The sequence below is a fragment of the Otolemur garnettii genome, unplaced genomic scaffold (genome assembly GCF_000181295.1).
Source record: "Otolemur garnettii isolate 467f Iridium unplaced genomic scaffold, OtoGar3 scaffold00001, whole genome shotgun sequence".
NCBI lineage: Eukaryota > Metazoa > Chordata > Mammalia > Primates > Galagidae > Otolemur > Otolemur garnettii.
In genome coordinates, this window is record NW_003852396.1 from 1,501,535 (window position 1) to 1,528,468 (window position 26,934).

Genomic DNA, 26,934 nt, shown 5'->3' on the forward strand with positions numbered 1-26,934 from the left:
AAAAAAAAAAAAAAAAAAAACCTAAACATGAATGTTTATAGAAGCTTTACTCATAATTGCTAAAACTAGAAAACAACCAAGTTTTTCAACAGGCGAATGGTTAAACACAACTGTGGTATATCCCCATGTGAAGTATTATTCAGTGATAGAAAGAAATGTACTATCAAGCATACTTAGATATGGAGAAAGCCTAAATGCATATTGGTAAGTGAAAGAAGCCAGCGTGAAATGCTAAATGCTGTGTGATGCCAACTTCATGACAAACTGGCAAGGGCAAAACTGCAGACACAGCAGAATGATCAGTGGCCACCAGGGGATGAGGAGAGGGAGAAAGGGCGAATGAGAAAGCACAGGGGATTTTAAGACAGCGAAACTATTCTGTATCATACTGTAATGGTGGATACATGTCATTATACATATCAAAGCCCACAAAAGGTAGAACAAAAAAAATGAACCCCAATGTGAACTGTGAACTACAATTAATAATAAGGTATTAATACTGGCTCATCAATTATAACAGTGGTACCAAATTAATGCAAGAGGTTAGAAATAGAGGAAACTTTGTAAGGGGGTATATGTGAACTCTCCGTAATTACCACTCCGTATTTCTGTAAATCCAAAACTTTGTTTAAAAAAACAAAAGTAAACATAAGATAGAGAAGGAAGTTGTAGTTCCCATTTGCTAGACTTTCATTTCCATTAATTAGCAGGAGTAGGTACGAATGGGTATAATGGGTATTTCTTAGCAAATGTTCTATCACATTCTAGGTATACAGTACAGAATGACAAGATGCCTCCCATTTAACTGTCCCTGTGATTAAAATATTCAGGTAAGCCAGTGCCTATAAATATAAGGAAAATAGTCATTAATTTGAAGCATACAGATGACTAACTGGCATCTGTATAACTGCTAAATTTATTGCAATTTGAGTCATACATCAATCTATTTTAATACAAATCATGAGATCTAAATCAAGCCATGTGTCACTTAATTTTAGTAAATATGACCTTTTATAAAATATTTTGAAAAAATGCAATCTTGAAGAAAACATTAAAAATGTACCATGGCCTGTGGCTACAAGAGGTATTAAACAACAGAGTTGTAAAAGCAATCTTTGAAATTACGTACAATTATAAGAATCAGAATAATAATACATACTTAAATATATCCTGTATTTTCAGGTACTGTTATTTATATACTCATTAGTTATGTAAAAATATAAAGATTCTAATTTCTTATCTTTGATATATTTCATTGTTCAAATGAAGCTTTAAAAGACCCAATAAAACCTGGTTCTCAAAGTGTTTATCTGCAGACTTCCAGAAGTCCCCAAGTCTATTTAAATGGATCTGTAATGTCGCAGCAAAATAAGAATATTATTTACTTGTTCTTTTCACTGTGATAATGTTTTTGCTGATGGTATAAAAGCAAAAGTAGGTGAAGCATCTGGCCCCTTACCATGAATCATGGCAACAGCACAAAGCTATCAGCAATCACTATCTCAAAACTACTCTGTACTCACTTAAAAAGGCATTTTCACTTAAAAATGTCCTTAATGAAGTGTCAAAAACTATTTTATTAAATCTTATACCTTAAATATATATCCTTTCAGTATTCTATGAATGAGAAGGGAAGAATGCATAAAACACTTACAGTTGTTCTGAAGAAAAAACACTTATGCAACTGTTTGAGTTGGGGCAAAGCCTCATTTATCATGAAACACCATTTTTATCTGAAAGAAAGACTGCCAAACTCTAGTTGTTCAGACCTGGGCATCTGTCAGACATTTTCCCAAAAAAGAAGAAAGTGTGCCTGTCCCAATACTGTAGAAATAGTCTGATGAGATTGGTATGGATATTAATGAATGTGGTTTTTAAAAAAATTATATAATGAAATATGTCCATATTTGGAGGATCTACATAACCCAGTGAACCAATATTTTCCCAGTGACCAATGCATTATATCACAAAATCACTCAAGGTTAAAAAAGATCCATTTAAACTGCAAGACACACCAATGGATTGCAATGTGAATACTAAAAGTTCATTCGTATGGTTTCAGATTGCATATTACAACTAAGCTTAACCAAAGTATCACTTGCCAAATTTTGAAGTCGTATCAAATGAGAATATTCACAATTATTTTGAAAATACTATTTAAAACACTCCTCCCTGGCAGTGCCTGTAGCTCAGTGGGTAAGACGTCGGCCACATACACAGAAGCTGATGAGTTCAAACCTGGCCCGGGCCTGCTAAAAACAACAATGACAACTACAACAAAAAATTAGCCAGGCGGTGTGGCAGGTGCCTATAGTCCCAATTACTTGGGAGGCTGAGGCAAGAGAATCACAAGCCCAAGAGTTTGAGGTTGCTGTGAGCTGTGATAGCACAGCACTCTACCCAGAGTGACAGCTCGAGACTCTGTCTCAAAAAAAGAAATAAAATAAAATACTCCTCCTTTTTCCAGATACCTATCTGGGTAAAGCACAGTTATTCTGAAAATGAAACCATAGTTCCTAAGCAATGATATTAAAAAACTGATTTTACTTGATATAATAAGAACAAGTTATAAAACATTTTCTTCATATTTAACTTACAAAGGGAATTCTGTTTTACTAATTTCAGTTGTGATGTAGTTAACTTTTCTCCTTGTTGGTTTTTATTCTCTCCATCACCTTCCTCATCTTGCACTACAAAGTCATCAATAATATAATCATCTCCATCTTCATCATATTCATAATCATCGTCCTCTTCATCATCACCACTTGGGCAAGATTCCTTTTCAGAGTCCTAATTAAATTAAAATAAATGTTTCAGTAAATTGTGCCTCTAGAATGGTCAGTATAAACATGACATTAAAATCTGAAAGCAAAAAAATGATCCATAGAAATTATATTTTAAGGTTAAAAGTATAAGAATTTTGTTATGTTAAATGTTGAACTTTTAAAATCAGGAAGAAGACAATATACCTTTGGTAAGCAACATAAAATGTTTAAAATGGACATTAAGATCGAAAGAAGTTGAAAACAAGAAAGACCATCCAAAACAACAGTCTTTCAATTTAAAAAAAGGCTGATGGACTGAGGCTCATGATAAAACAATATATTAGATCCAATAGTGTAATCAAACATGTTCAAGGATACTTGATTTAAAAATCTAGTATTAGTGAGAAACAGAAAAGACTCAGCACTTTGATTTTTAGAAAAAAAAATAAATACTTTAAGCAAAAATTTTTAAAAGCAATAACAAAGCCAACAAAATATAACACACCTCAAAATCTCTACCACTATTGCGTCTCTGACGAGATCTTTGTTTTGAGAGTTCTTTCAGCTTCTGGAGCTGTTCTCGCTTTCGTGCAGCTAATGTTTTCTCAGGGTTATTTTGCTCCATTTCCACTGAAGAGCATTCATCTTCAACCACTCGACGTGGACGCTTCACACCTACTTTTCTAACCAGGATATCACTGTCATCACTCTCATCGCTGTCATACATCACAGAAGAGATCCTTTTTCTTTTCCCTCGCTTGATGTGTTCTTCTTCTAAATCCTCCTCTATTATTTGGCCAGTGTGTGTGCTGAGATCAGTATTCTCTTGACTTGGATGTTTTTCCTGATCTGGTAAATCAACATTCTTATGTCTTGCTTTGTTCATTTCTTCTTCATATGTTGAACTGTTGCCAGAGTTAATGAGATCCTTACTGTCATTCCCTTCACTTTCAACTTTACTTAATTTAAACTCTCTTTTATTTTCTGGTGCTTTATTACTAACAAGCCCCTTGTTACCACCAAGTTCTTCATTATCAAAGCCTTCATTATTATCAACACTTTCATCACTCTCAAGCTCTTCATCAGTCTCAAGCTCTTCACTCTCCAGATCTTCATCACTCTCAAGCTCTTCATCACTATCTAATAACTGTGAGATACTATTTCTTTTAGTTCGCCTCCAATCAACTCGAGATTTCTGCTCAGGCACTTGAGTTTTAGAATTTTTCCTTGTTTCATGTCTTCTAACATGTACCATTTTCACTTAAGCTTCTACAAAATAAAGTCATTAGGAATATAACAATGATAACCAGATTACAGCAATGAATGCATATATGGAACAAATTACATTTATTTGACTTTATTAAATGGTTCACAAATCACATGAAATATCTGAGTGAAGATGGCAGAACAGTAATTCAACAAATAGTTTACTGAGCATCTATGAAATAATTATAGGAGCATCTATTCTGAATTATACTATATGTTGTGCTGAAAGGAATACACAAGAAAGAAATAAGCTTGCCCCTCAGAAGATTATTATCTATATGCAGAACTAAAACATACACACATGTAATAATTAAGAAAAATTCATGGTAATATTCATTTAGTACCAAATAGGAGATAAGAATAACTGTGATCAATGTGTAAAGATGTAGGAAGATCAGAGGCAAGTGCTTCACATGAAGATGTGATCTGATACAATTCTGAAGGACTGGTTATACTTTAACAGAAATAATGAAAGAAAAAGGGATTTGGAGAAGGCAAGAATGGTAAGGGCTAAACTTTACCACTGAGAAAGAACATGGTATGTGCTCAGGAAATGAGGGTGAATAAAAATGTATGAAAAAACTGTATTCTGAAAAAAAGGATACAGGGTGAAAAAGTAGGATGGGATTACCATGATGATTTATCTTGGAGGTGGAGTTATATAGGATCAATCAATTCACAACGAGGAAAGTAAAAAAGTAGTAAGAGACAGAACAAAAGACAGTGCAAAATTGAGAGATAACCTGTCCACTAAGATTGTAGCCTCTCTATTCTCCAGTAAAATGGTAATAGCTTTATAATAAGCCATTGTTAAAGTTCAAGGTACAATATAATCCAATGGAAAACTTACTAACAATCCAATAATGTAGTCAGGTGAAAAAAATAAAGTGTCATGGCATTGAGAAGGAAAACAAAAGCCATCAGTTTCTAATTTAGAAAAGGGTGAATTCCATTAAAATTATCACAAGCATATATTAAAAGAACAATTAGCGACAGGTAAGATAACCAGAAAAACAGTAAATCAGCAATGCATATGTACTTCTGTGGTTGCTAGGGAATAGAAATATGATCACAATGTAATGAGACTGACCTCATAACACATATGTAAGAGCTTACATATGGAAATGAGCTCTATTTCCTTCAAAGAAATCACCTCATGAAGCTGATTATTCCAGCATATCCACCACAGCACAGAATGTTCTTGGAGTTGTTTTTTAATAAAACAAAGTATCAGAAAAATAAAAATATGAACATAATCACACTTCACTTTTTATCCCCAAAAGTAGCTTCAACATCCATTTAATTCACCTGTCTCAGTTATAAAAGATTGTTAGCAGTTTCCAAAAAGGAATTTCAATTTCATAAGATGAAAATTAACTATCATTAAAAATATTCCAAAATGTGCTGTAAATTCTGAAAGTAATTCCAAAAACACAATACCATTTTCTTTTGATCAATGGCAACATTACTAGACCAAATTTATAGCTTTCTAAGATGATCACTTTTTTTTTTTAGCGTCAGAGTAGGAGAAGATACCACTCATTTGACTGTATAAATTCCGTAGAGTTTACAAGGCAATAAGACTGCTTCTATAATGGCAACACCTCACATAAAATCAGAACAACAGGGGCTGCTAAGATTATATATCAGAACTTGTTTTTACAGTGTAGGCTTAAGTATAATTTTTAATGATAATAACTACTACAAGATAGAATCAGTAATGTAATAGCAATCTAACATATTCTAGCCAACAGCTTAAATAGTTATTTAAAATTACACTTGGGTTGTATCTTATACAGGCTGACATTAAAATCAGCAAATGAAAATTGCACGTGGTCAAAATTACCCTTTTTAAGAATCCTTATACTGCTCTTCAAAGTATGATTTTGTATATTTTATATTACTTGTCCACCCACTTTCAGATTTTAAACAATTACTGTTTTTTTGGTTAAGCAAAAGATAAACTAGGCAATTTATGTTTTGAAACAACATAGTACAAATAAATATTTTTAAACATATATCAATTTGTATAAGCTAATTGTGCACATGTGCAAATGCATTACACTGTAATAAGAAAGTAAAGCTTTCTAGCAAACCTAAGTTGGGAGAAATAATGAAAACAATTTATGAAAAAAATGACAAATGTTTGCAGTAGATACAATAAAGCAAATAAGAACAATAGATGATTTTTATTAGTACCCCAAAGCATATTTATATACACACAGATGATTATATTACAAAACTGTAACATGCCTAAAAGACATTTATTTATTATATAAACTGGTTACTTCTATGACACTGGTAGAAAAGATTGAGGATGCCACACTAGTAAAGAGACCCATGACTACAAACAGTTAAGCTATTAAAGATACCCTTACAATTTTTCAGTACATTTTCGTATTTATTTTTAAATCCTGACAAGGATCTCAGGAGATTTGTAAATATCAAAGCTAAGGACATAGAGTTTAAATGACTTACCTAAGATCACACAGCTTGTTAGTGACAGCAGGGATTAGAAACCAGGTCTCCTGATTCCCCGTCCAGTGCTATACAATGACTGCTGCCAATATCATATTTGCACAAGTAGTAAAGATTAAGCCTTTAAAAAGTCATTATGAATCTCTCAATCATGCTAAATCTTAGTTTCAGAAAACAACCATTGAAATGCTTTAGAGTTTACAAGCATGCTTTATTTACTATGCAACTGAATTTTAGGGCACATGAGTTAGGCCAGATACTTCTGGAAATTATTTTTCCAATAAGCAAGAAAAGAATATGCAAAAGAGATGAAAATTTGCAGACTTCCCTCTACCATCTTATTGATGAAACTGACCACAAAATATAAGGGAGTTCCCCAATGAGCTTAAAGGTAAAAATTTCAAAGAAAGTCTGATAAGAAAAATATTTATTTTTGGAAACTGCAGGATTTGATGCTTGAGGAGGCAAATTTATTTAAATAAAATAAATCAATTTTCATTTGGCCAATTGCCAGTCTTTCCTATATTTCAAAATTGCCATTAATGTCAAAAAGGCAAAAAATTTCTGTTATTGAAAACAAAAAGATAATTTGAATGGTGGTTGGCTCCTCTTTTTAATTGTGGATGTCTTTACTACATCAGCTGGGGAGGGAAGAATGACGACACAGGATCAAAGTGAGTGAAGGTGGGAAGAGAAATGAGAAGGAAAAGCTAGTTTGATGGTTTAGACATCTCTTGGTCTTTAGAATTCAGTCAAAAAAGAATCCATGCAAATGGATGTAACTTCATTATATGTTGAATATACACTCAGTTTCTCAAAATGAGAATTTTATCAAGCTTCTGTAATGATACCTTACCTTTAGGAAAAAGAGAAAAACAAAGACACTCCAAACAGAAAGCATTAAATAAGTTAATGAAGACGATCAATACTATTACTTTGTACTTCGTAGTTAATAATTATTTAAGAAACACATACACATCTATGCTGTCTGCCAAAAAATAATCCATATTGTTTTTTCTCTAACACAGTAACTCCATATCCAAAAGGTACTTTGATGATGAAATTTGAGTTTCTCATCTAAAGAAATATCCTTTTTCTAAACTCTGAAGTGAATTCATACTCGGGAAAAGATTCAACTTAGAAATCACCTACTTGCCTGTATAAGGAATGCAGGAGCAGTTGACACTCTTAGGCAGTGGCTCTCTGGGCCATTATTTGAAATTCCACAAGAAGGGATGCATTCCTATTTATAGATTATCACCCCTCCTTGATGTTTTCTTTTATATGGCAAGTTGGACAGAGAAACTTAATAAACCAAACAAATAGCTATTGAATGTCTACCAAAAGGCCAGGGGCGGGTGTTACTAGACGAAGTAAACAACACAGTCTCTGCTCCCAAGGAGCTCACAATCTGATGAAGTTACTGGGGGCACCAGAAACAAGCCAGCATAGTACACGACTTGAGAGCTATCATATACGATGCTGAATAAGTTCTTATACTGCCGTAATTAGTTATAGTCCTTACATTGGCTGGAAAAGAGGACAGCACAACATCACAGAAATAGTTAAGAAAGAAAGGGAAGCCAATCTCTCCCACTTAGAATCATGGTCCAATACGCCACAATTTCACAAAGCGATTCCTGCCAGGTTGTCATCCGAAACAACTATGTTATTCATTAAAATCTGTAATAACCAAGGTGGTTCGCCCAATCCTGTAGGGATGAGAGGCAGACGGAGGGACAGATCCTCTTGGGAGTTAACACCCGAGAGGGCGATTTTCAATTACAAACCTGATTCTTAGGCGGGACGCAGCGCTCGGCGCAGCCCGCAGCCGGTCCCCGCCGTCCCTCGGTCTCCAGGAGGGAGGGCACGGTAGCTAGGAAACCGGACCCTCTAACAGAGCCCCGCCATGACGTGCGCAGGGCAACAGAAGCCCTCAGGCCCCCGAAGGGTTTTGCACGCAGAAAATAAACATGGGTCTGGAAAGGCCAGAAATGAGCGACAAGCTCGGAGCAACAATTCCGAGCACCTCACGAGAGCGGAAAAGAGAGGCGCCGCGCCCACCTCAGCTCGGTGCGGGAGGAGGGTCAGCAGAGGAAGGCCGCGGGGCGCCGCTCAGCCCGCTCCGAAAGCGCCCGCGGGGACTTTCTCTCGGCCCGCCAGGAGGCGCGGCTTTCCCGCCTCTCTAATAAACCGCTTCGGGCAGTAGCAGGAGCGAGTTCCCGCCGAGAGCCAGCCCCGCACCGCCCTCGCGCTCTCACCTTTCAAAGCTCCGCCGCCTCTGCCTCCGCCTCCGCCTCCGCCCAGGGCGCCAGCTCCAGGCAGGCGTCGCTCCTCCCCCTTCCGGGGACCAGGGGAAGTCCCGCCTCTGGGCCGGGCGAGGGCGGGACCAGGAGGCGGGAGGGAACGTCTTCCGGGAGCGTGGCTAGGGGAGGAGCGGCTGCGGCGCGGTAGTCAGGGAGCGAGCAGCCCGGGGTTCTGGTGGTTGCCGAGGTGGGAAGAAGGGCCCGGCGCGGGGGAGGACTGTCCAAGCTGAACTTCTCGTGAGGAAGTGGGGCTGCCGGGCGGGCCTAGCTGCTGGCGAAGGACTCAAACGTAACCGTTCCCCTGGGGGGGGCCGGTCCCTGACTCCCGGACTCTTCCGCTCTTCGCCGTAACTTTGAGGTGTGGCAGGGTTAGTGGCCGGCGCGTACCCGTGATCGGGGCGTGCGGGAGGTTTGTGGCCAGAGGGGGTTATAGTCTTCCTCGCGGTGACTGGGGTAACAAAACACATGTCTGTAATCCGGATTATCCGCGGTGACTTGGGGCCTCCTCCACTGCCCGTGTAAGTTAAAGGCCTGTTCTTTCAAACTTCCTCCTCTTCCACCTTGCTCTGCAATCATTTTGCCAGCCAAGCCCATTCTGGGAGGGAGTTAGAGCCACAAACTTGCTGGTAAGGTTGAAAGACTGTGTAAGACTCTTGTTAAAGTAAGTACGTAAGAGAAAAGATTTTGTGAATTGCTAGAGTGTGGGTTAAGTCCCAGAGCCTCACTATGTCAGGGAAACGGAAGCGTGTGGTGTTGACTATTAAAGATAAGCTTGACATAATAAAGAAACTTGAGGATGGAGGTTCTTCTAAACAACTGGCAGTGATTTATGGAATTGGTGAAACAACAGTTCGAGATATAAGAAAAAATAAGGAAAAAATTATAACTTATGCAAGCAGTTCTGATTCCACAAGTCTTCTGGCCAAGAGGAAATCTATGAAGCCATCCATGTATGAGGAACTGGATAGAGCTATGTTGGAGTGGTTCAACCAGCAAAGAGCCAAAGGGAATCCCATATCTGGACCAATTTGTGCTAAAAGAGCAGAGTTCTTCTTTTATGCTTTGGGTATGGATGGTGATTTTAACCCCTCTGCTGGTTGGTTAACCCGTTTTAAGCAGCGACATAGCATTCGAGAGATTAATATTAGAAATGAAAGATTAAATGGAGATGAGACTGCTGTGGAAGATTTTTGTAAAAATTTTCGAGATTTTATTGAACAAGAGAATTTACAGCCTGAACAAATCTACAATGCAGATGAAACTGGGCTCTTTTGGAAATGTCTACCTTCTAGGACTTCATTACTCAAAGGTAAATGCACTGTCCCTGGGTACAAATTAATTGAAGAAAGAGTCACTGTCATGTGTTGTGCCAATGCGACAGGTTTACACAAACTTAAACTTTGTGTTGTGGGGAAAGCAAAGAAACCTCGCTCCTTTAAGTCAACTGATACCTTAAACCTGCCGGTGTCTTATTTCAGCCAAAAAGGTGCATGGATGGATCTTTCCATTTTCCGGCAATGGTTTGATAAGATTTTTGTGCCACAAGTTCGGGAGTACTTAAGATCCAAAGGTTTGCAAGAAAAGGCTGTGCTCTTGTTGGATAATTCACCAACACATCCAAATGAAAATGTCTTGAGGTCAGATGATGGACAAATATTTGCTAAATATTTGCCACCTAATGTGGCTTCATTGATTCAGCCCTCGGATCAGGGAGTCATAGCAATGATGAAGAGAAACTATCGTGCAGGTCTTCTTCAGAATAACTTGGAAGAAGGTAATGACTTGAAATCATTCTGGAAGAAGTTAACTCTCTTGGATGCACTTTATGAAATAGCAGTGGCATGGAACTTAGTAAAACCAGTTACTATTAGCAGAGCATGGAAGAAGATTCTCCCTATAATAGAAGAGAAAGAAAGCTTGGACTTTGATGAAGAAGATATTTCAGTTGCTACTGTGGCCACCATTTTACAACACACCAAAGGATTAGAAAATGTTACTACTGAGAACATTGAAAAATGGCTTGAAGTAGACAGTACTGAACCAGGCTATGAAGTGTTAACTGACAGCGAAATCATTAGAAGAGCACAAGGCCAGACAGATGAATCCAGTGAAAATGAGGAGGAGGAAATAGAACTGATTCCAGAGAAACATATTAATCATGCAGCTGCTCTCCAATGGACTGAAAATTTACTAGATTATCTAGAACAACAAGGTGATATGATTCTACCTGACAGACTGGTAATACGTAAACTTAGAGCTACCATCAGAAATAAACAGAAGATGACAAACTCAAGTCAATAATGGCATTTCAGTTTTATCATTGTCCTAGTGATTGCAATATGGCTTAATTTTCTCTACTTCCTTTTCACACATCCTATGAAATAGATAAAAAAATTAATCTGAAGGGTTTTAGGATTATGTTTTCATCATCTGTGTCTTTTGTCCCTTTGTGCAGCTGATCAGAAGCTGAGTCCACATAGATATAATTTATGTGTACCCATGTATTCAATTTGTAAATCTGCAATTACTCATTTTATAGCAGTGGCATTCCTTATGTTTTCTAGCAAATGTTGAAGTTACCAGATTGAGCACTTTCCCAAAATCTCTTGCTTGATTTATGAGGGCTGTCATAGTAATCTTTTTCTTATGCTAACCATCTTAAATGATTGTTCTGTATATTTGTATAAGCTGACAGGATAAGAAAGATCTATATTGTTAGATGTCAGAATGATATAAATTAAAAAATGAAATTCAGTAATGATGGGGCAATAATCTATGAATTAGAAAAATAATTTAGAAACATACTTGTGTGGGTTCAAAGAGGAGAAAATTATTCTGGAAATGAAATAAATAAAGGAAATGATTGCTGAATGAGCGACAAACTATTGGAAAGCTGATATATAAAAGGAACATTGTGATCAATTCATTTGTAGGAAATGGAATTAAAAATTGGGAAATTTAGAGGGACAGGAAATAAAAAGGCTTATTTTAATTTGCTTTTTAAATTATGTTATGAATTGAATAACAATATAGATTCATTATTTATTCATGTAATTATAGGTTATGTAATATTACATGTGGGAATTTGAAATGTAATAAGTTTTTTTGGGTTTGGGGGGTATTTTTAGTTTTCATGTTAGTTTTTTACTGCATGCTTGGAAATGTTATCTGTAATTTGAAAAATTTATTATACCTAGCCCTTGTATTTGAAAAGAAAATAAGGAATGAAAACAATGAAGATTTTATTATTTTGAATGTTATTATGTTTGTATCCTATTTTATGAAGAAAGCAGAAATAATTATGGAAAGTGCCAGACACTGAGGAATTTCACTGTTGTTATTTTGACATTTATAAAAAGGTATTAATTATTCTAAAATTTAATCTGTCCGAATTTTGATACATTTCTTAATAAACTGAGTGTTTATGGAAGAGACTGCATATATTAATATTGATTAATTTGTAATTTATAGGCAAAATGTTTAAATAACATTTCATATTTTGGCCTAAAATTAAGAAAAATAATTAGAATCATTATTTACATTTTTAAAAGGTTTAACTTTTTCATTGAAATACTTAACATTTTATTGTGCCTTTTTTAGAATTAACTTTAAAGGATTTTTAGCTTTCCATAAATTCTGTTATCTTCATGAGATATATAGATATATGTCTAGATTTTTCATAAGACTTGTGATAAAGGTGTTTAAAAATTGTGTTTATTGCATAAATTGTGTCATTGTAGAGTGGGGGAAAAGCATCAGAAGTTAATATACATATTGAATCAGATAATTACACATCCTGCTATAAATTAAACTGTATATAGAAGAATTTTTCTAATGTAAAAATATGTACTAAGAAGCTTGGAAATTCTCACTGTTGTAAAATTAATCACGTCAGTGAAAATGCAGCTGTATCATTGCCACCTAGTGGTAAAATTAACATTACTGTTCAAAGCTGTGTGGTTTTAAACTTTTATCTAGTAAAAAAGGTTCACTGTTTTGTGGCCTTGGGTGTGAATCTTGTGACTTTTTCTCTAGCTGGTGAGAGGTGTGAAAAGCTCTTTACTTTTCTCTGAAATCTGCCAACACTGGTAGGTTAGCAGTTCTATTTTGGACTCTTCCATTCTTAATTATAAAAGCTGTCAATTACTGAAAGATATTTTGTATTCTAAGCAGTGTTCCTATGTCATTTAATCTTCTAATTATGAATTAGGCAAAAATACTCTTAATTGCTAAATACAATTGCAAAAATACTCTTAATTGCTATAGTTAAGAGTTTAAGTCCAGGTATTTGACTTGAATTATCTGTTTTGTAATTTCCAGTTGGCCATGCTCAGAATCCTTTCTCACTTCAACAGTTTAAAACCCAGCATTGAGAAATTGAACAGTTCATGCAGACATTTCTCTTAAGAGGCAGTCTCAAAGAAAATTGAAGAGTTGGCACAGCAGAGTACCAACATGGAAGTCTTGCTAGGCCAAAGATAGTGGAAACTACTACAACCAAAAGCATAGGAGCATGTACACACTCAATGCTATATAGAGATCAAAAGAAGAAAAAAATAAGCCTCTAAATGAGACCATATGGGGAAAAGAGTGGCAGTTCAAATATTGGTTGTGGGAACTTTAGAGGGTAAGAAAAAAAAAAGGAAATGTGGCCTGCAATGAAGTGTGTTTTGTGCTTTTGTCCATTTCAGCATCCTACTCGTGGGCTTATTAGTTTGTGGCTTCTCAGCCTTAGATGAGATCTCTACCTTTACTCTTTCTCACCTATGGAATGTTTAAAAAGTCAGTGCCAAGTTAAATGCACTTGGTCAGTAGTTGTAGCAGACAGTGCCAAAAGCTGTTTGGTTATAGTCTGTCCCCAAAGTCATTAATCCTTAGCTCTCAATTCCTATTCATCAGTGCTTCATTGGAGACTGTGTTTGGTATATTTCTCCATTAAAAGATTCATAGGCTCGTGTTCTCTTACCTGTCTTTCCAGGATTTTTCTTATCGATATGCTTTTACACAAGATACTTAACCAGCGGAACAACGTCATGTTTCTTACACTTAAAATAGCCAAGAATTCTGTGAGTAGATTTACCAGAGGGAGAAATTAGAAAGTTGCTTTTTCTGGAAATTTCTGCTTCAGGTGCTGGGGGTATAGTAGTGTGGAGAGTGGAATTCTTTGTCTTGCTTAAATACAGTGAATCAAAAAAAATTTTTGAGCTTTACTATATACCTAAGACTGTCGCATATAAAAGTTGGGGAAGAAGTTCTTGTCCTTGAGCATCTTGCAATCAAGGTAGAAAACAACATAATTTTTTTTTATAAAAACAACCATCTGGTTCAATTGTATGCTCGTGTAAAACAGCCAACATAATGTATGTAAAGAAACCATCAAGATTGATTTGGCTTATCTGTTCCTTTACTCGCTTCTATGCTGCATACACTCTGCATTTTAAGCTTTGTGGTGGTCTTGATTTTTACTGCTTCTGAATGACTTGATCCACTTCCATTACCTGCGTGTGATCCAGACATCCTGTCTGGACCCATGCTTTATATCTTCAATTGAGAAGCAAGATTTAAGTCTGGAAGTGAAATTTCAATTGTTAGTTTGCTTCCCATGTATAGTGAACTTTCCATTAGCATTTTACTCATGTCAGAGCCACCTACATGGGCCAAAGATTTCAAATAATTATTTAACTGCTGCCTATGTAAAACTAAGCTACTTTGGTCTTAAGTAGCAAGATAAGTAATTATTTTCCTGTCTATGTCGCTTCTTATGTAGCTTTGCCTGGCATACATATGCTCTTCTAGCCGTTCCTTCTGATGGGCAGCTGTAGCGGTTTCTTTTTTTGGTCCCTTTGTGGCTACTCCAGTCTAAAATTTAATTTCTTATGTTTAAACCCCTAAAATCCTAAAAAGATTATTATTCAAACTTAAGACTGACTATTGTCTTTAAAAGTGCTATCTATCTTTTTTTCCCTATATAAGGCAACAGCAACTTTCCACAATAACTAGTTGTATGCACTTTTGTGCAAGTAGAAGCTGAGGTGGAAGGATGTCCAAAAGGTAGCAGTTGCTTTCCCACTGACGCCTAATGTGAAAATGATTATCTGTAGCGCCTCAGATTCTATGAAAATTGTCATATTGTGAAGTCATTTTCACGGTTGTGTCTCTTAATACTGGAACATGAGCATCTAGAGATCAAGGACCATGGGATCAATGCTTTGTAAAGTAATACATACTCAGTAAATACGTATTTTAACATTAATTATACACTTGTAAGGCAGGCTCTAGGCCATGTATGGGATACATGCCGAAGACTATCTGCATTCAAGAGATCTACTAAAGTACAAAGAGGAAACAGTGTGAATTAAGTACTACATGCTGAAGGAATGTAATATGAGTGACATAAGTAGGTATAATAGTTCTGATATGAAGAGTTGAAGTGGTAAAGATTGAGTTGGCCTTGAAAATAACTCATATTGGCTGAGGCAGGAGACTCGCTTGAGCCCAGGAGTTGGAGGTTGCTGTGAGCAGTGAAGCCATGGCACTCTACCCAAGGGGACAGCTTAAGGCTCAAAAAAAAAAAAAAAAAAGAACTCATATTTTCCTGGTGCTTTATAGTTTTCAGGATTTTTTCATAGACATTGGTTCAATGTTCAATAGACCATGTTAAAAGATAAATGTAGTTGGGAAAGTAAAACCCTTAATCTGCTCTTAGCTGTGGAGATGAATGTTTAACTGAGAAGTCTTTTTTTTTTTTGAGACAGAGCCTCAAGCTGTCCCCCTGGATAGAGTGCCGTGGCATCACAGCTCACAGCAACCTCCAACTCCTGGGCTCAAGTGAGTCTCCTATCTCAGCCTCCCAAGTAGCTGGGACCACAGGTGCCCGACACAACGCCCAGCAATTTTTTGGTTGTAGCCATCATTGTTGTTTGGTGGGCCCGGGCTGGATTCGAACCCACCACGTTAGGTGTATGTGGCTGGAGCCTTAACCACTTGAGCTACAGGCACCGAGCCAACTGAGAAGTCTTGTTAGGGCTTTGCTTTGTCAGTCTTATTTCCTTTCTACTGTTCACAGTCTAGTCGAAACTGTTTTTGAAACCTACAGAACCTCCTAACTTTCTGGGTTGTCCTTAAGCCCTTTTATTTCTGCATTTAGTCGACTATTCTCTGAACTCATTTTTTTTGTTATAATGGTTAACCACAGCAAGGAACAAGTCACGTTAATTTTCTAGTTCTCTCCAGCCACTTCCTCTAGAGCAGGGCCTCATAACCTCAGCATCATTTGGCAGGTGTATACTATGCATTGCAGGGTTTTTAGAAACATCCCTCGCCTCTACCTACCACCTCCTCCCTACTCTGGTTATGACAAAAAATGTCCCCAGATATTGCTAAATGTCCCCCAAGAGGGAAAGTAGTCCCTAAATGAGAACTACAAGCTTGTAGACACTTGGTCTGTTTTCCAAGTTATTGAAAGTAGTATATCTTATATTAAGAAAACATGTTAACCACTGTTCCATCTTTCCAGCATCAGCTAGTTGTTTCCTCAATGCCTATTTCCTGCTCACTAATCTAATGCCACATATTTGAGGTATTTTCACAGCAACGCCGTACTCAGGGTATTGACTTGAATAACTTTAGCTGATGAAACCTCTCAATTTCAGAGGCTGAACATAATCATGTTTTTTTTTTAATCTCTTAGAAGGAAAAAAAAATAAGACATGGTATAAGCATCCATTTTCTTCATGTGATTCTCGGACCCAGCCTTCTTCTACCTTGTGATTTTTCTGTCTGCTAAACCCTTAGAATTCTCTGCATCCAATTAGCAGGTGGGAAAACAGGATGAAGGATGCACACTTGTTTTTTAGCTTCCATCTCTCCAAAGCCATACACATTTACACATTCTTTCATGAGAACTAATTCTATCTGTGAGAACTAATCACCTGGCCCTGTCTCTGGGGTGAGGGTGGGCATGAGCTGAAGTGTCTAGGCAGTAGCAGTCTTGTATAAATGGAAGGAGAAGGAACAAAGAACAAATTTGGTGAATTATTAGCCCTTTCTGAAACAAAAATAAAGCAGTTATTCTCATAGAATCACCTGAGGAGCTTTTATAAAGAATATCAGGTCAGGCATGGTGGCTCATGCCTATAATCCTAGCACTCTGGGAGGCTGAGGCAGGAAGATCACTTGAGCTCAGGAATGCCAGGCCAGGCTGAGCAAGAGGGAGACTATATCTCTACTAAAAGTACAAAAACTAGCTGGGTATAGTGGGCCCCTATAGTTCCAGCTACTCCGGAGGCTGAGGCCAAGAGGATGCTTAAGGCAAAGAGTTTGAGGTTACAGTGAGGAATGGTGCCGCTGGCACTCTACCTAGGCCAACAGTGAGACTGTCTAAGAAGAAAAAAAGTTCATGAATACGACTCTCAGAGGATCTGATTGAATCGGTTTAGGGTGACTGGTGTATGTTTTTAGAAGTTGGATGCCACAAGATTACAAATTTGCCAGTTGTTCAGAGTAGAAGAAAAGAATGGGTTTCTTTGAAGGACCATGAAGTTAATACTACATAAATAAAATGATTTGAATATTTATCCTTTCCAAAATTTATGTTGAAATTGAATTGACAATCTAATAGTATTGGGAGGTGGGGCCTTTAAGAAGTGGTTAGGCCATGAGAGCACCATGTCATGAATGGATTAATGCCGTTATAAAAAGTGCTTTCAGGACTGACCACGCTCTTCTCCTGCCACCTTCTGCCACATGATGCAGCCAAAGGGCCCTTGCCAGATGTTGATTTCCCAGACTCCAGAATTGTGAGGAAATAGACTCTCTTTTTTATAAATTACACAGTCTTAGGTCTTCTGCGGTAGCAGCACAGACTGACAAAAATGTGTGTGTGTGTGTGTGTGTGTGTGTGTTGAAACTGTGCTCTTGGAGGAAAGAACTAGGAAGTTGGAGGCAGAAGACCTATGAGCATAGCTCATTTTGAGATTTTCTAAATAGTTCTTTTTCGTAAGTACTTATTAGTTTATGTATATAATTAATATAATAACTATATAATAACCTTACTCTACTTGGTTGTGTTAATTTTACATATTTCAGAGTTCTTTTCTGAATTCCCTGTTATTCCTTACCCTTTCCTACCATGTCTTAAGGGTATAGTCTTCATGAAGTTGGCATTTTAACATTTCGTGATTTGTGATTGTGCACTTCTCACTGCAGTTGAGATACCCAGAAATACTATGACCTCCACTTATGCAGCACATATTGTAGGAAGTCCAGAACATCTGGAGCCACTGATAAAATAAGAAATGGATCTTACATCTTGCCAGACGGGAAGCTCAGGAGCTGGTCTTCTAAGCTTGGGTGCTTCTCATTCCTCCTGACGTTTTACTGGCTATGAGGGGCATTACCCTAATGATTAATACCAAATTCTGCTCCTAACTGAAGATGGACGTCATTCTTTTTCTTGTGCTTAGCCTGGAAGATGGGTGTGAGTGCTTGGAATCTTGTTTCTGCTCCCAGCTTTCACCACTTCACATACAGAACATAGTTTGCTCGTACACAGTTTATGGTAGTGTATTTCAACCTTAAAAAAAAAACTCACAGCACACTTAAATTATGTTGACCAAAAAAATTTTAAAAAGAATATAATTACCGTGCTTTGAACTCCTTTCAAAACTAATTTAATTATTTAATTAAAATAATTTTAATTGTTAAAAATTTTCACAGCACACCTAAGATTATGGTATACCAGTGTATACACAGCACACTGGTTGAAAATCACTGAGTTATAGTCTTCCAAAAGAGTACCTACCTATTTTGAAGATGGTTATGTTTGATTTTTTAAAAAGTAAATTTTTTTAATTTATGTGATTGATATGAGAATATCTGCTCTCTCAACAATTTATCTTAATATCAGAAGTCCTAGCCATGTGATCTTGGGTGAGTCTCTAAATTTCTCTGAATCTCATTATCTCTAAAATGAAAATAAGAATTTATTCTTATTTAAGATAAGGATTGCTAAAAGTATTAAATACATGTATAACACTGTCATGAAGTAATGTTAGTTTTTATATTAATCAGTATTAAAGGACTCAAGGGCATCATATACATGGAGAAATAAGTGGAAGAGGAAGAAAACTGTAGTTTTGGTGTTTTACTGAAAATGTCATTACTAAACTCAGGGTGACTTTGATTTTTTGCTATATTCTAGAATTTTGGTAGTTTTACATTTTACAATTAGGTCTATGAACTCATTTTGAGTTAGTTTTGTGAAGGGTATAAAGTCTATGACTAGATTAATATTCTCTTGCATGTGGATGTCCAGTTGTTTCAGCCCCATTTGTTGAAAAGACCCTGTTTTCTCTATTGACTCACTTTTGCTTCTTTGTCAAAAATTAGTTGACCATATATGTGTGGTTCTTTCTCTTTTCTGTTCCATTGATCTATTTGTTTAGTCTTTTGCTAATATCACACTGTTTTATTATAGTTCTAGAGAATATCTTAGAGTAAAATGTTATCAGTTCTCTGACTTAATTCTTCCACCTGAGTCTTGTGCTAACTATCCTGGGCCTATTTTCTTTTCATATAAAATTTAGAATCAGGCCAGGCACAGTGGCTCACACCTGTAATCCTAGCACTCTGGGAGGCTGAGGTGGGTGGATTGCCTTGAGCTCACAGGTTCGAGACCAGTGTGAGCTAGAGCCAGACCCCATCTCTAAAAATAGCCCGGTGTTGTGGTGGCATCTATGTCCCCAGCTTCTTGGGAGGCTGAGAATCGTGTGAGCCCAAAAGTTGGAGGTTGCTGTGAGCTATGACACTACAGCACTACTGAGGGCAACAAAGTGAAACTCCGTCTCTAAACAAACAAACAAAAAACACTAAAATTTAGAAACAGTTTGTTGATACTCTTAAAATAACTTGTTGAGATTTTGACTGAAATATTATTGATATTATAGATTAAGTTGAGAAGAACTAGTTCCTTGAAAACAATTAGGGCTTCCTATCCATGAACATGGAATCTATCTACAGCTATTTAGATCTTTGATTTATTTCATCAGACTTTTGTAGTTCTCATATAGATTTGTACATGATTTGTTAGGTGTATACACATGCCTAAGTATTTTTTTTTCTTCTCTCTCCCTGTCTTGGTGCACAATGATACTGTGTTTCTAGATTGAGATTCCAGTTGTTTGCTGTTGATATGTAGGAAAGTAATTGACTTTTGTATGTTACCTCATATCCTGCCGCCTATAATCACTTATTAGTTACTGTAGGTTTTTTTTTATATGTGTGTTGATCCTTTAGAATTTTCTTCTTGAAAAATCATGTCATTCATGAACAAAAACAGTTTTATTTCTTTTTTCTTCTGCAGTTTTTGGCCGGGTCCAGGTTTGAATCCGCCACCTCTGGTATATGGAGCCGGTGCCCTACTCCTTTGAGCCACAGGAGCCACCCAGGCAGTTTTATTTCTTTCTACTCAATGTTTTATTTCATCAGCTAGGATGTTAGGTAGAAGTGAGGGGATGTGGTTCCTTTCTTAAAAATATTTATTTATCTATTTATTTAGAGATGGAGTCTCACTCTGTCACCTAGGCCAGTGGTAACAGTGGCCAGGCTGGAGTGCAGTGGCATGATTACAGCTTACGATGGCCCTGTCAGCTTGGGTTCAAGTCATTTTCCAGCCTCAACCTCCAGAGTAGGAGGATGAAATCGGATCCTCCTATGTTGCCTAGCTGGTCTCGAACTACTGTCCTACTTCCTTGGCCTCTCAAAGTGCTCTGATTACAGGCGTGAGCCCCAAACTTGGCTATAAGTATTTTTTAAAGGAAGATACTTTATTATCTCACAAATTTGATAGAGTGATTAGGCAATTTAACTCTACATTAAATAAGGGTATAAGAATTAGAAGAATAGGTAACCAAATTCTCATAAAAAAGTAAATTGTGGAGAAAGCCAATTTAAATTTTCCCTTGCAAACAATGATTTCTGACTGACATAATAGATAAAAAGAAGACTTATCCTTCTACTTAAGTCAGTGTTAAGGGTACACATAAAAAAGTAAGGAGCCCCTATAACATCACGTACAAGGCATCCAGAGGAATTAATAATAAACATGCACACTAAGAAACACATAAAATAAATAAAACGATTTCTCATTTCCTAATTCAGTTCAATAATAGTTAGTTTTTAAAAATCACCCCTTTAGTGAATATTATGAAGAGAAAAAGAAGGGGAAAAATATTTTTTGAGGATTTAACTTTGCAGGGTTAAGATTTTTTTTAATTGAAAAACAAGAGATAAGGAAGAATAGGACCAGAAAGGATGACACATTCACATGTTCACAAGACCTACAAATGTGAGCACGCTCACATGTTCACAAGACATACAAATGTGAGCACGCTCACATGTTCACAAGGCAGACAAATGTGAGCACTCACATGTTCACAAGGCAGACAAATGTGAGCACGCTCACATGTTCACAAGACATACAAATGTGAGCACGCTCACATGTTCACAAGACATACAAATGTGAGCACGCTCACATGTTTACAAGGCAGACAAATGTGAGCACTCACATGTTCACAAGACCTATAAATGTGAGCACGCTCACATATTCACAGGCGGACAAATGTGAGCACGCTCACATGTTCACAAGACCTATAAATGTGAACACACTCACATGCTCACAAGATGAATGTGAGCACACACATATTCCCAAGTCAAACAAATGTGAACACACCCATTTATTTGGTGCTAGGGTTGTAATTGTGGACGAGGCCAGTTTAATGGCAGAGGCAATTACAAAGACCCACAGAATCTTCCCTAGGAGGCAAACATGCTGGTGAAGGGAGAGACAGGGTAACAAACGCAAGGGTTATAAAACACACGCATGCACCCACGCCATAAAGACAATCCTCAGAGGCCACAGGACAACAGAGATAGACTCACTAACACATTTTAAAGTGGATATCCTTGTTATCTTTTTTAATAGATGATTTTGATTCTAACTTCAGAATCAAAACTTAGATGATCTAAAATCTTAATTTTTCACAAAGAAAGGCCAAGTTAAGGCCTCTGGAGGATTTTAAGCATCTTTAATAAAAAAAGGTGTGTGGTTCGTAGGGCAAGGGAGACATTTTAAATGGTGTAACATCTCCACCTTGTGGTATTTCAGAATATTGACTTTGCTTTTAATAATTTGGAGTTCTGGGTAAAAATCTATCTAATTTGATTGTGGGTACATGGGAGCGTGGTAGAAAATCGAATGTACAAATTCTCAGCTCACTTTTTCGTTAATGCTAAACTACTTTAATAGAAGCTTTAACAAGCAGCAGGTGCAATTGCTTAAAAGTTTTCTGGTCAGTGTCCACCTTTACTCGACTCGGAGCAAGAATCAAGATATAATCCACATTTCTATTAACCTTCGTAAAATCTGTTGCCTGGAGTTTCTCTTTTTAAAATGAAAATCTCTGTTGTTACTTTCCTGCCCTTGACAATATAACAAAAAATGAGGACCACTGCCACCAGGAAGCACAATACTTTCTTTGGTAAAATTCTCTCTCTACAACTGAGACGCTTCTGGATATATGTGGGGTAAAGGCTCTTAAAATACCTTTTAGGATGCAGGTGTATTCTCTGTTTTATATAGTTTGACATTTTTATTATTGATTTGATTTTTTAGCATATGAAGTTGTATTTGTAATCAATCCATGATTTGTCACTCAGGGTTTTGATGTGCCAAAACTGTGTAAATAGGACATTAAAGTAAGGAATATAAGATGCAGCCCCAGCCACCACCAGATGTTTACATTCTAGACAAGGAAGTAGAGAAACACTCAAAAAACACACTAACAAAATCTTCGGGAATGTAAGTGCCTAGACTGACTTGTACTAAACTGAGGGTATAAATGAAAAGTGTGCAGGTTCTCTGTCTTAATTAGATAGGTCCCTCATTCATAGCTTAAATATATTTTAATGTAAATATAAAATAAAAATAATTCAGAAACCATGGAAGAAAACAATCTATAATACCATTTCATCAGCTCAAATATTCAGTGTTTTGATGAACAACAGTTTTTAATTTCCACATCCTTACAAACCAGTAAAAGAATCTGTAACTAAAGGACATAAAAGATCATATGTCAAAATTAATATAGGATTGAGGTCTTTATAATTTTTTTAATTAGATAGAAAATACTTAGGAATAAATCTGACAGAAATGTTCAAGTCTTTCTTGAAGAAAACTAACCAATAAGCAGAGGAACATAAAAGAATCAGTTCCTGGATATAAAATCTTTCTTGTTTTTTGAGACAGTCTCACTCTGCTGTTGCATCAGTCTAGCTCACAGCAACCTCAAACTCCTGGGTCCAGCCATCCTCCTGTCTCAGCCTCTGGAGTAGCTGTGACTCCAGGAGCCCACCACAATGCCCAGCTAGGTTAGTGTTTCTATTTTTTTTTATTAAGTCATAAACACATAGATCATGTATACACTGATGCCTTTATGGGGCACAATGTGCTGATTTTATTTACAATTAGGAATGCTTGCATCAAACTAGTTAATATAGCCTTCACTTAATTATTTTGTTAAGACATTTATACTCTATTCTTAATAGATTTGACATGTATCTTTGCAATATGAACCATAGGAATAGTCCCACTGTATACCCTCCTTCCGTCGAATCTACCCCCTCCTCTCCCATCTGCCTCCTCTTCTCTTATTTATCTTGGGCTATCGTTGTGATTTATGTTTCTTATGAAAGTGTGAATGATTATAAATTGGTTTCATAATAGTACTGAGTACATTGGATACTTATTCTTCCATTCTTGAGAAACTTTACTAAGAAGAAAAGTTAGTATCCAGTTCCATCCATGTAAACATAAAAGAGGTAAAGTCTCCATCTTTTTTAAGGCTGCATGATATTCCATGATATACATATATCACAATTTATTACTCCATTCATGGGTCAATGGGCACTTGGGCTACTTCCATGACTTGGCAATTATGAATTGAGCTGCAACAAACAATCTGGTGCAAATATCTTTGTTGTAAAGTGATTTTTGATCTTTTGGATATACACCTAGTAGAGGAATTGCCAGGTCAAATGGCAGGTCTACTTTTAGATCCCTGAGTGTTCTCCAAACTACTTTCCAAAAGGAACGTATTAGGTTGCATTCCTATCAGCAGCGCAGAAGTGTTCCCTTTTCTTCACATCCACACCAACATCTGTAGTTTTGGGATTTTGTTATGTGGGCTACTTTTACTGGAGTTAGATGATAAAATGTTTTTGCTTTGCATTTCTCTGATGATTAATGATGATGAGCATTTTTTCAGGTGTCTATAGTCCATGCACCTGTCTTCAGAGAAGCTTCTGTTCAAGTCCATTGCCCACAATGAAATGGGATCACTTGTTCTTTTCTTATTAATAAGTTTGAATTCTCTGTGGATTCTGGTTATCAAACCTTGTCAGAAACATAACCTGCAAATATCCTCTCCCATTCTGAGGGCTTTCTGCTTTCTTTACTTACTATATCCTTAGAAGCTTTTTAGTCTGCTCAGATCCCAGTAATGTGTTTTGGTGTTGCTTCAATTGCCCAGGGGGTCCTCCTCATAAAGTATTCTCTCCCAGGCCAATTTCTTCGAGTTTCCCCTTCACTCTCTCCAAGAATCTGTATAGTTTCATGTCTTAGGTTTAAATCTTTTATCCAGTGAGAGTCAATTTTTGTTAATAGTGTCAGGTGTGGGTCCAGGTTCAGTCTTCTACAAGTCGCCAGCCAATTCACCCAGCATCATTTGTTAAATAGGGAATCTTTCCCATGATTTATATTTTTCATAGGCTTGTCAAAGATCAAATGACAATAAGTGTCTGGGTTCATCTATTGGTTCTCTATTCTGTTCCATACATCTACCTCGCTATTTTTGTGCCAGTACCATGCTGTTTTGATCACTATAGGGTTATGGTATAGTCTGAGGTCTGGTAGTGTGATTCCTCCTGATTTGTTTTTATTACTGAGTAATGTCTTGGCTATTCACAGTTTTTTTCTGTTTCCATATAAAACGAAGTACTAATTTTTCCAGATCTTTAAAGTATAACAGTAGTGTTTTAATAGGGATTGAATTAAATCTGTAGATTGCTTTGGGTAGTATGGTCATTTTAACAATGTTGATTTTCCCAGCCATGAGCGTGGTATGTTTTTTCATTTGTTAACATGTTATGCCATTTCTTCCCTCAGAGTTTCATAGTTCTCTTTATAGAGATCTTTCATATCCTTTGTTAGGTAAACTCCCAAATATTTCATCTTCTTTGGCACTACTGTAAAAAGGAATAGAGTCCTTGATTGTTTGTTCAGCTTGAATATTGTTGGTACATATAAAAGCTACTGATTTGTGAGTATTGATTTTGTAGCCTGAGATGCTACTGTATTCCTTGATCACTTCAAAGAGTTTTGTAGTTGAGTCCCTGGGGTTTTCCAGATATATAATCATATTTGTGAAGAATGAAAGATTGATCTCCTCTGATCCTATTTGGATACACTTGATCACTTTCTCTTGCCTGATTGTGATGGCTAAGACTTCCATTACAATGTTAAAAAGCAGTAGAGACAATGGGCAGCCTTGCCTGGTTCCTGACGTGAGTGGAAATGTTTTCAATTTTACTCCATTCAATATGATATTGGCTGTGGGTTTGCTGTAGATGGCCTCTATCAGTTTAAGAAATGTTCCTTCTATACCTATTTTCTTAAGTGTTCTGATCATAAAAGGATGATGGATATTATCAAAAGCTTTTTCTGCATCAACTGAATCATATGGTCTTTGTTTTTTATTTTGTTTATGTGATGTATAATATTTGTAGATTTATGTATATTGTACTAGCCTTGAGACCCTGGGATAAAACCCACTTGGTCATGATAGATAATTTGTTTGATGTGTTTTTGGATTCTGCTTGCTAGGATCTTATTGTATATTTTTGCATGTATATTCATTAAAGATATTGGTCTATAATTTTCTTTTTTTGTTGGGTCTTTTCCTGGTTTGAGGATCAGGGTGATATTTGTTTCATAGAATGTGTTGGGCAGTAGTCCTTCTTTTTCTATGTTTTAGAAAGGTTGAGTAATACAGGTACTAGTTCCCCTTTAAAGGTTTGGTAGAATTCTGATGTGAAGCCATCTGGTCCCAGACTCTTCATTTTGGGGAGATTTTGTATCATTGATGCTTTTTCATTACTTGATATAGGGGTGTTCAACATTTCCAATTCTTTCTGGCTAAGTCTAGGAAGGTGGTGTGCTTCCAAGTATTGGTCAGTTACCTTCAGATTTTCATATTTCTGAAAATAGAGATTTTTGTAGTATTCATTAAGGATTTTTTGAATTTCTGAGGAGTCTGTTGTTATTTTGCCTTTGTCCTTTCTGATTGATGATATTAGGGATTTTAATTTTCTATTTCTGGTTAGGTTAGCCAAAGGTTTATAAATTTTGTTAAACTTTTAAAAAAACCAACTTTTTGATTCATTGATCTTTTGAATAATTCTTTTGTTTTTTATTTCATTTAATTCTGCTCTAATTTTGGTTATTTCTTTTCTTCTGCTGGGTTTGGGGTTGGAATGTTCTTCCTGTTCCAATTGCTTGAGATGTCCCATTAAGTTGTTGACTTCCTCTCTTTCTGTCCTCTTGAGGAAGGCTTGCAACACTATAAATTTCCCTCTTAGAATTGCCTTTGCAGTGTCCCACAGGTTCTGATAAGTCATGTCTTCATTAATGTTTTATTCCAAAAATTTAGTGATTTCCTTCCTAATTTCATCTATGACCCAGCTATCTTTCAGCATAAGATTATTTAGTTTCCATGTCTTTGTATGAGTATGCAGATTCCTCTTATTAGTTAGTTCAAATTTTATTCTGTGATGATCCAAGATAATTCAAGGAATAATTTTTAAGTTTGCTGAGATTAGATGGTTAGACTTGTGACCTAAGATGTGATAAATTTTGGAGGATATTTCGGGGCTGATGAGCAGAATGCGTATTCAATTTTGTTAGGATGAAATGTTCTGTAAATATCTGTTAAATTCAATTGTTGTATGGTGATGTTTAAGTTCAAAATTTATTTGCTTAGTTTCTTTCTTTTTTTTTTTTTTTT

At 36.5% G+C, this 26,934-nt stretch overlaps 2 protein-coding genes and 1 pseudogene across 5 annotated transcripts in view; 2 read left to right on the forward strand and 1 right to left on the reverse strand.

Moving 5' to 3' along the window:
- The window catches only part of CCDC82 (coiled-coil domain containing 82), a 41,534-nt gene extending 33,193 nt beyond the window's left edge, over positions 1-8,341 (reverse strand). For 3 of the 4 annotated variants that reach the window (XM_003780779.3, XM_023511324.1, XM_023511325.1), the window contains exons 1-2: positions 3,271-4,158; positions 2,598-2,790 (exon numbers count right to left, since the gene is read on the reverse strand). In XM_003780779.3, the coding sequence (XP_003780827.1) occupies positions 2,598-2,790; positions 3,271-4,020 (943 nt within the window). In that variant the 5' untranslated portion in view covers positions 4,021-4,158. Of the gene's footprint in view, positions 1-2,597; positions 2,791-3,270; positions 4,159-8,299 lie in introns of those variants that run through there. The other variant, XM_023511320.1, reaches the window with a different exon arrangement.
- Positions 8,342-8,961: 620 nt separating this feature from the next.
- Positions 8,962-11,889, forward strand: JRKL (JRK like). Its single transcript, XM_003780780.3, has one exon. The coding sequence runs from the start codon at positions 9,542-9,544 to the stop codon at positions 11,114-11,116; it is 1,575 nt and encodes a 524-aa protein (XP_003780828.1). The 5' UTR covers positions 8,962-9,541; the 3' UTR covers positions 11,117-11,889.
- A 1,920-nt stretch (positions 11,890-13,809) lies between these two features.
- LOC100944012 overlaps positions 13,810-26,934 on the forward strand; it is a 23,851-nt pseudogene continuing 10,726 nt past the window's right edge.

Coding starts and splice junctions, on each gene's coding strand:
- JRKL (XM_003780780.3), top strand. CDS start 9,542: ATGTCAGGGAAACGGAAGCGTGTGGTGTTGACTATTAAAGATAAGCTT.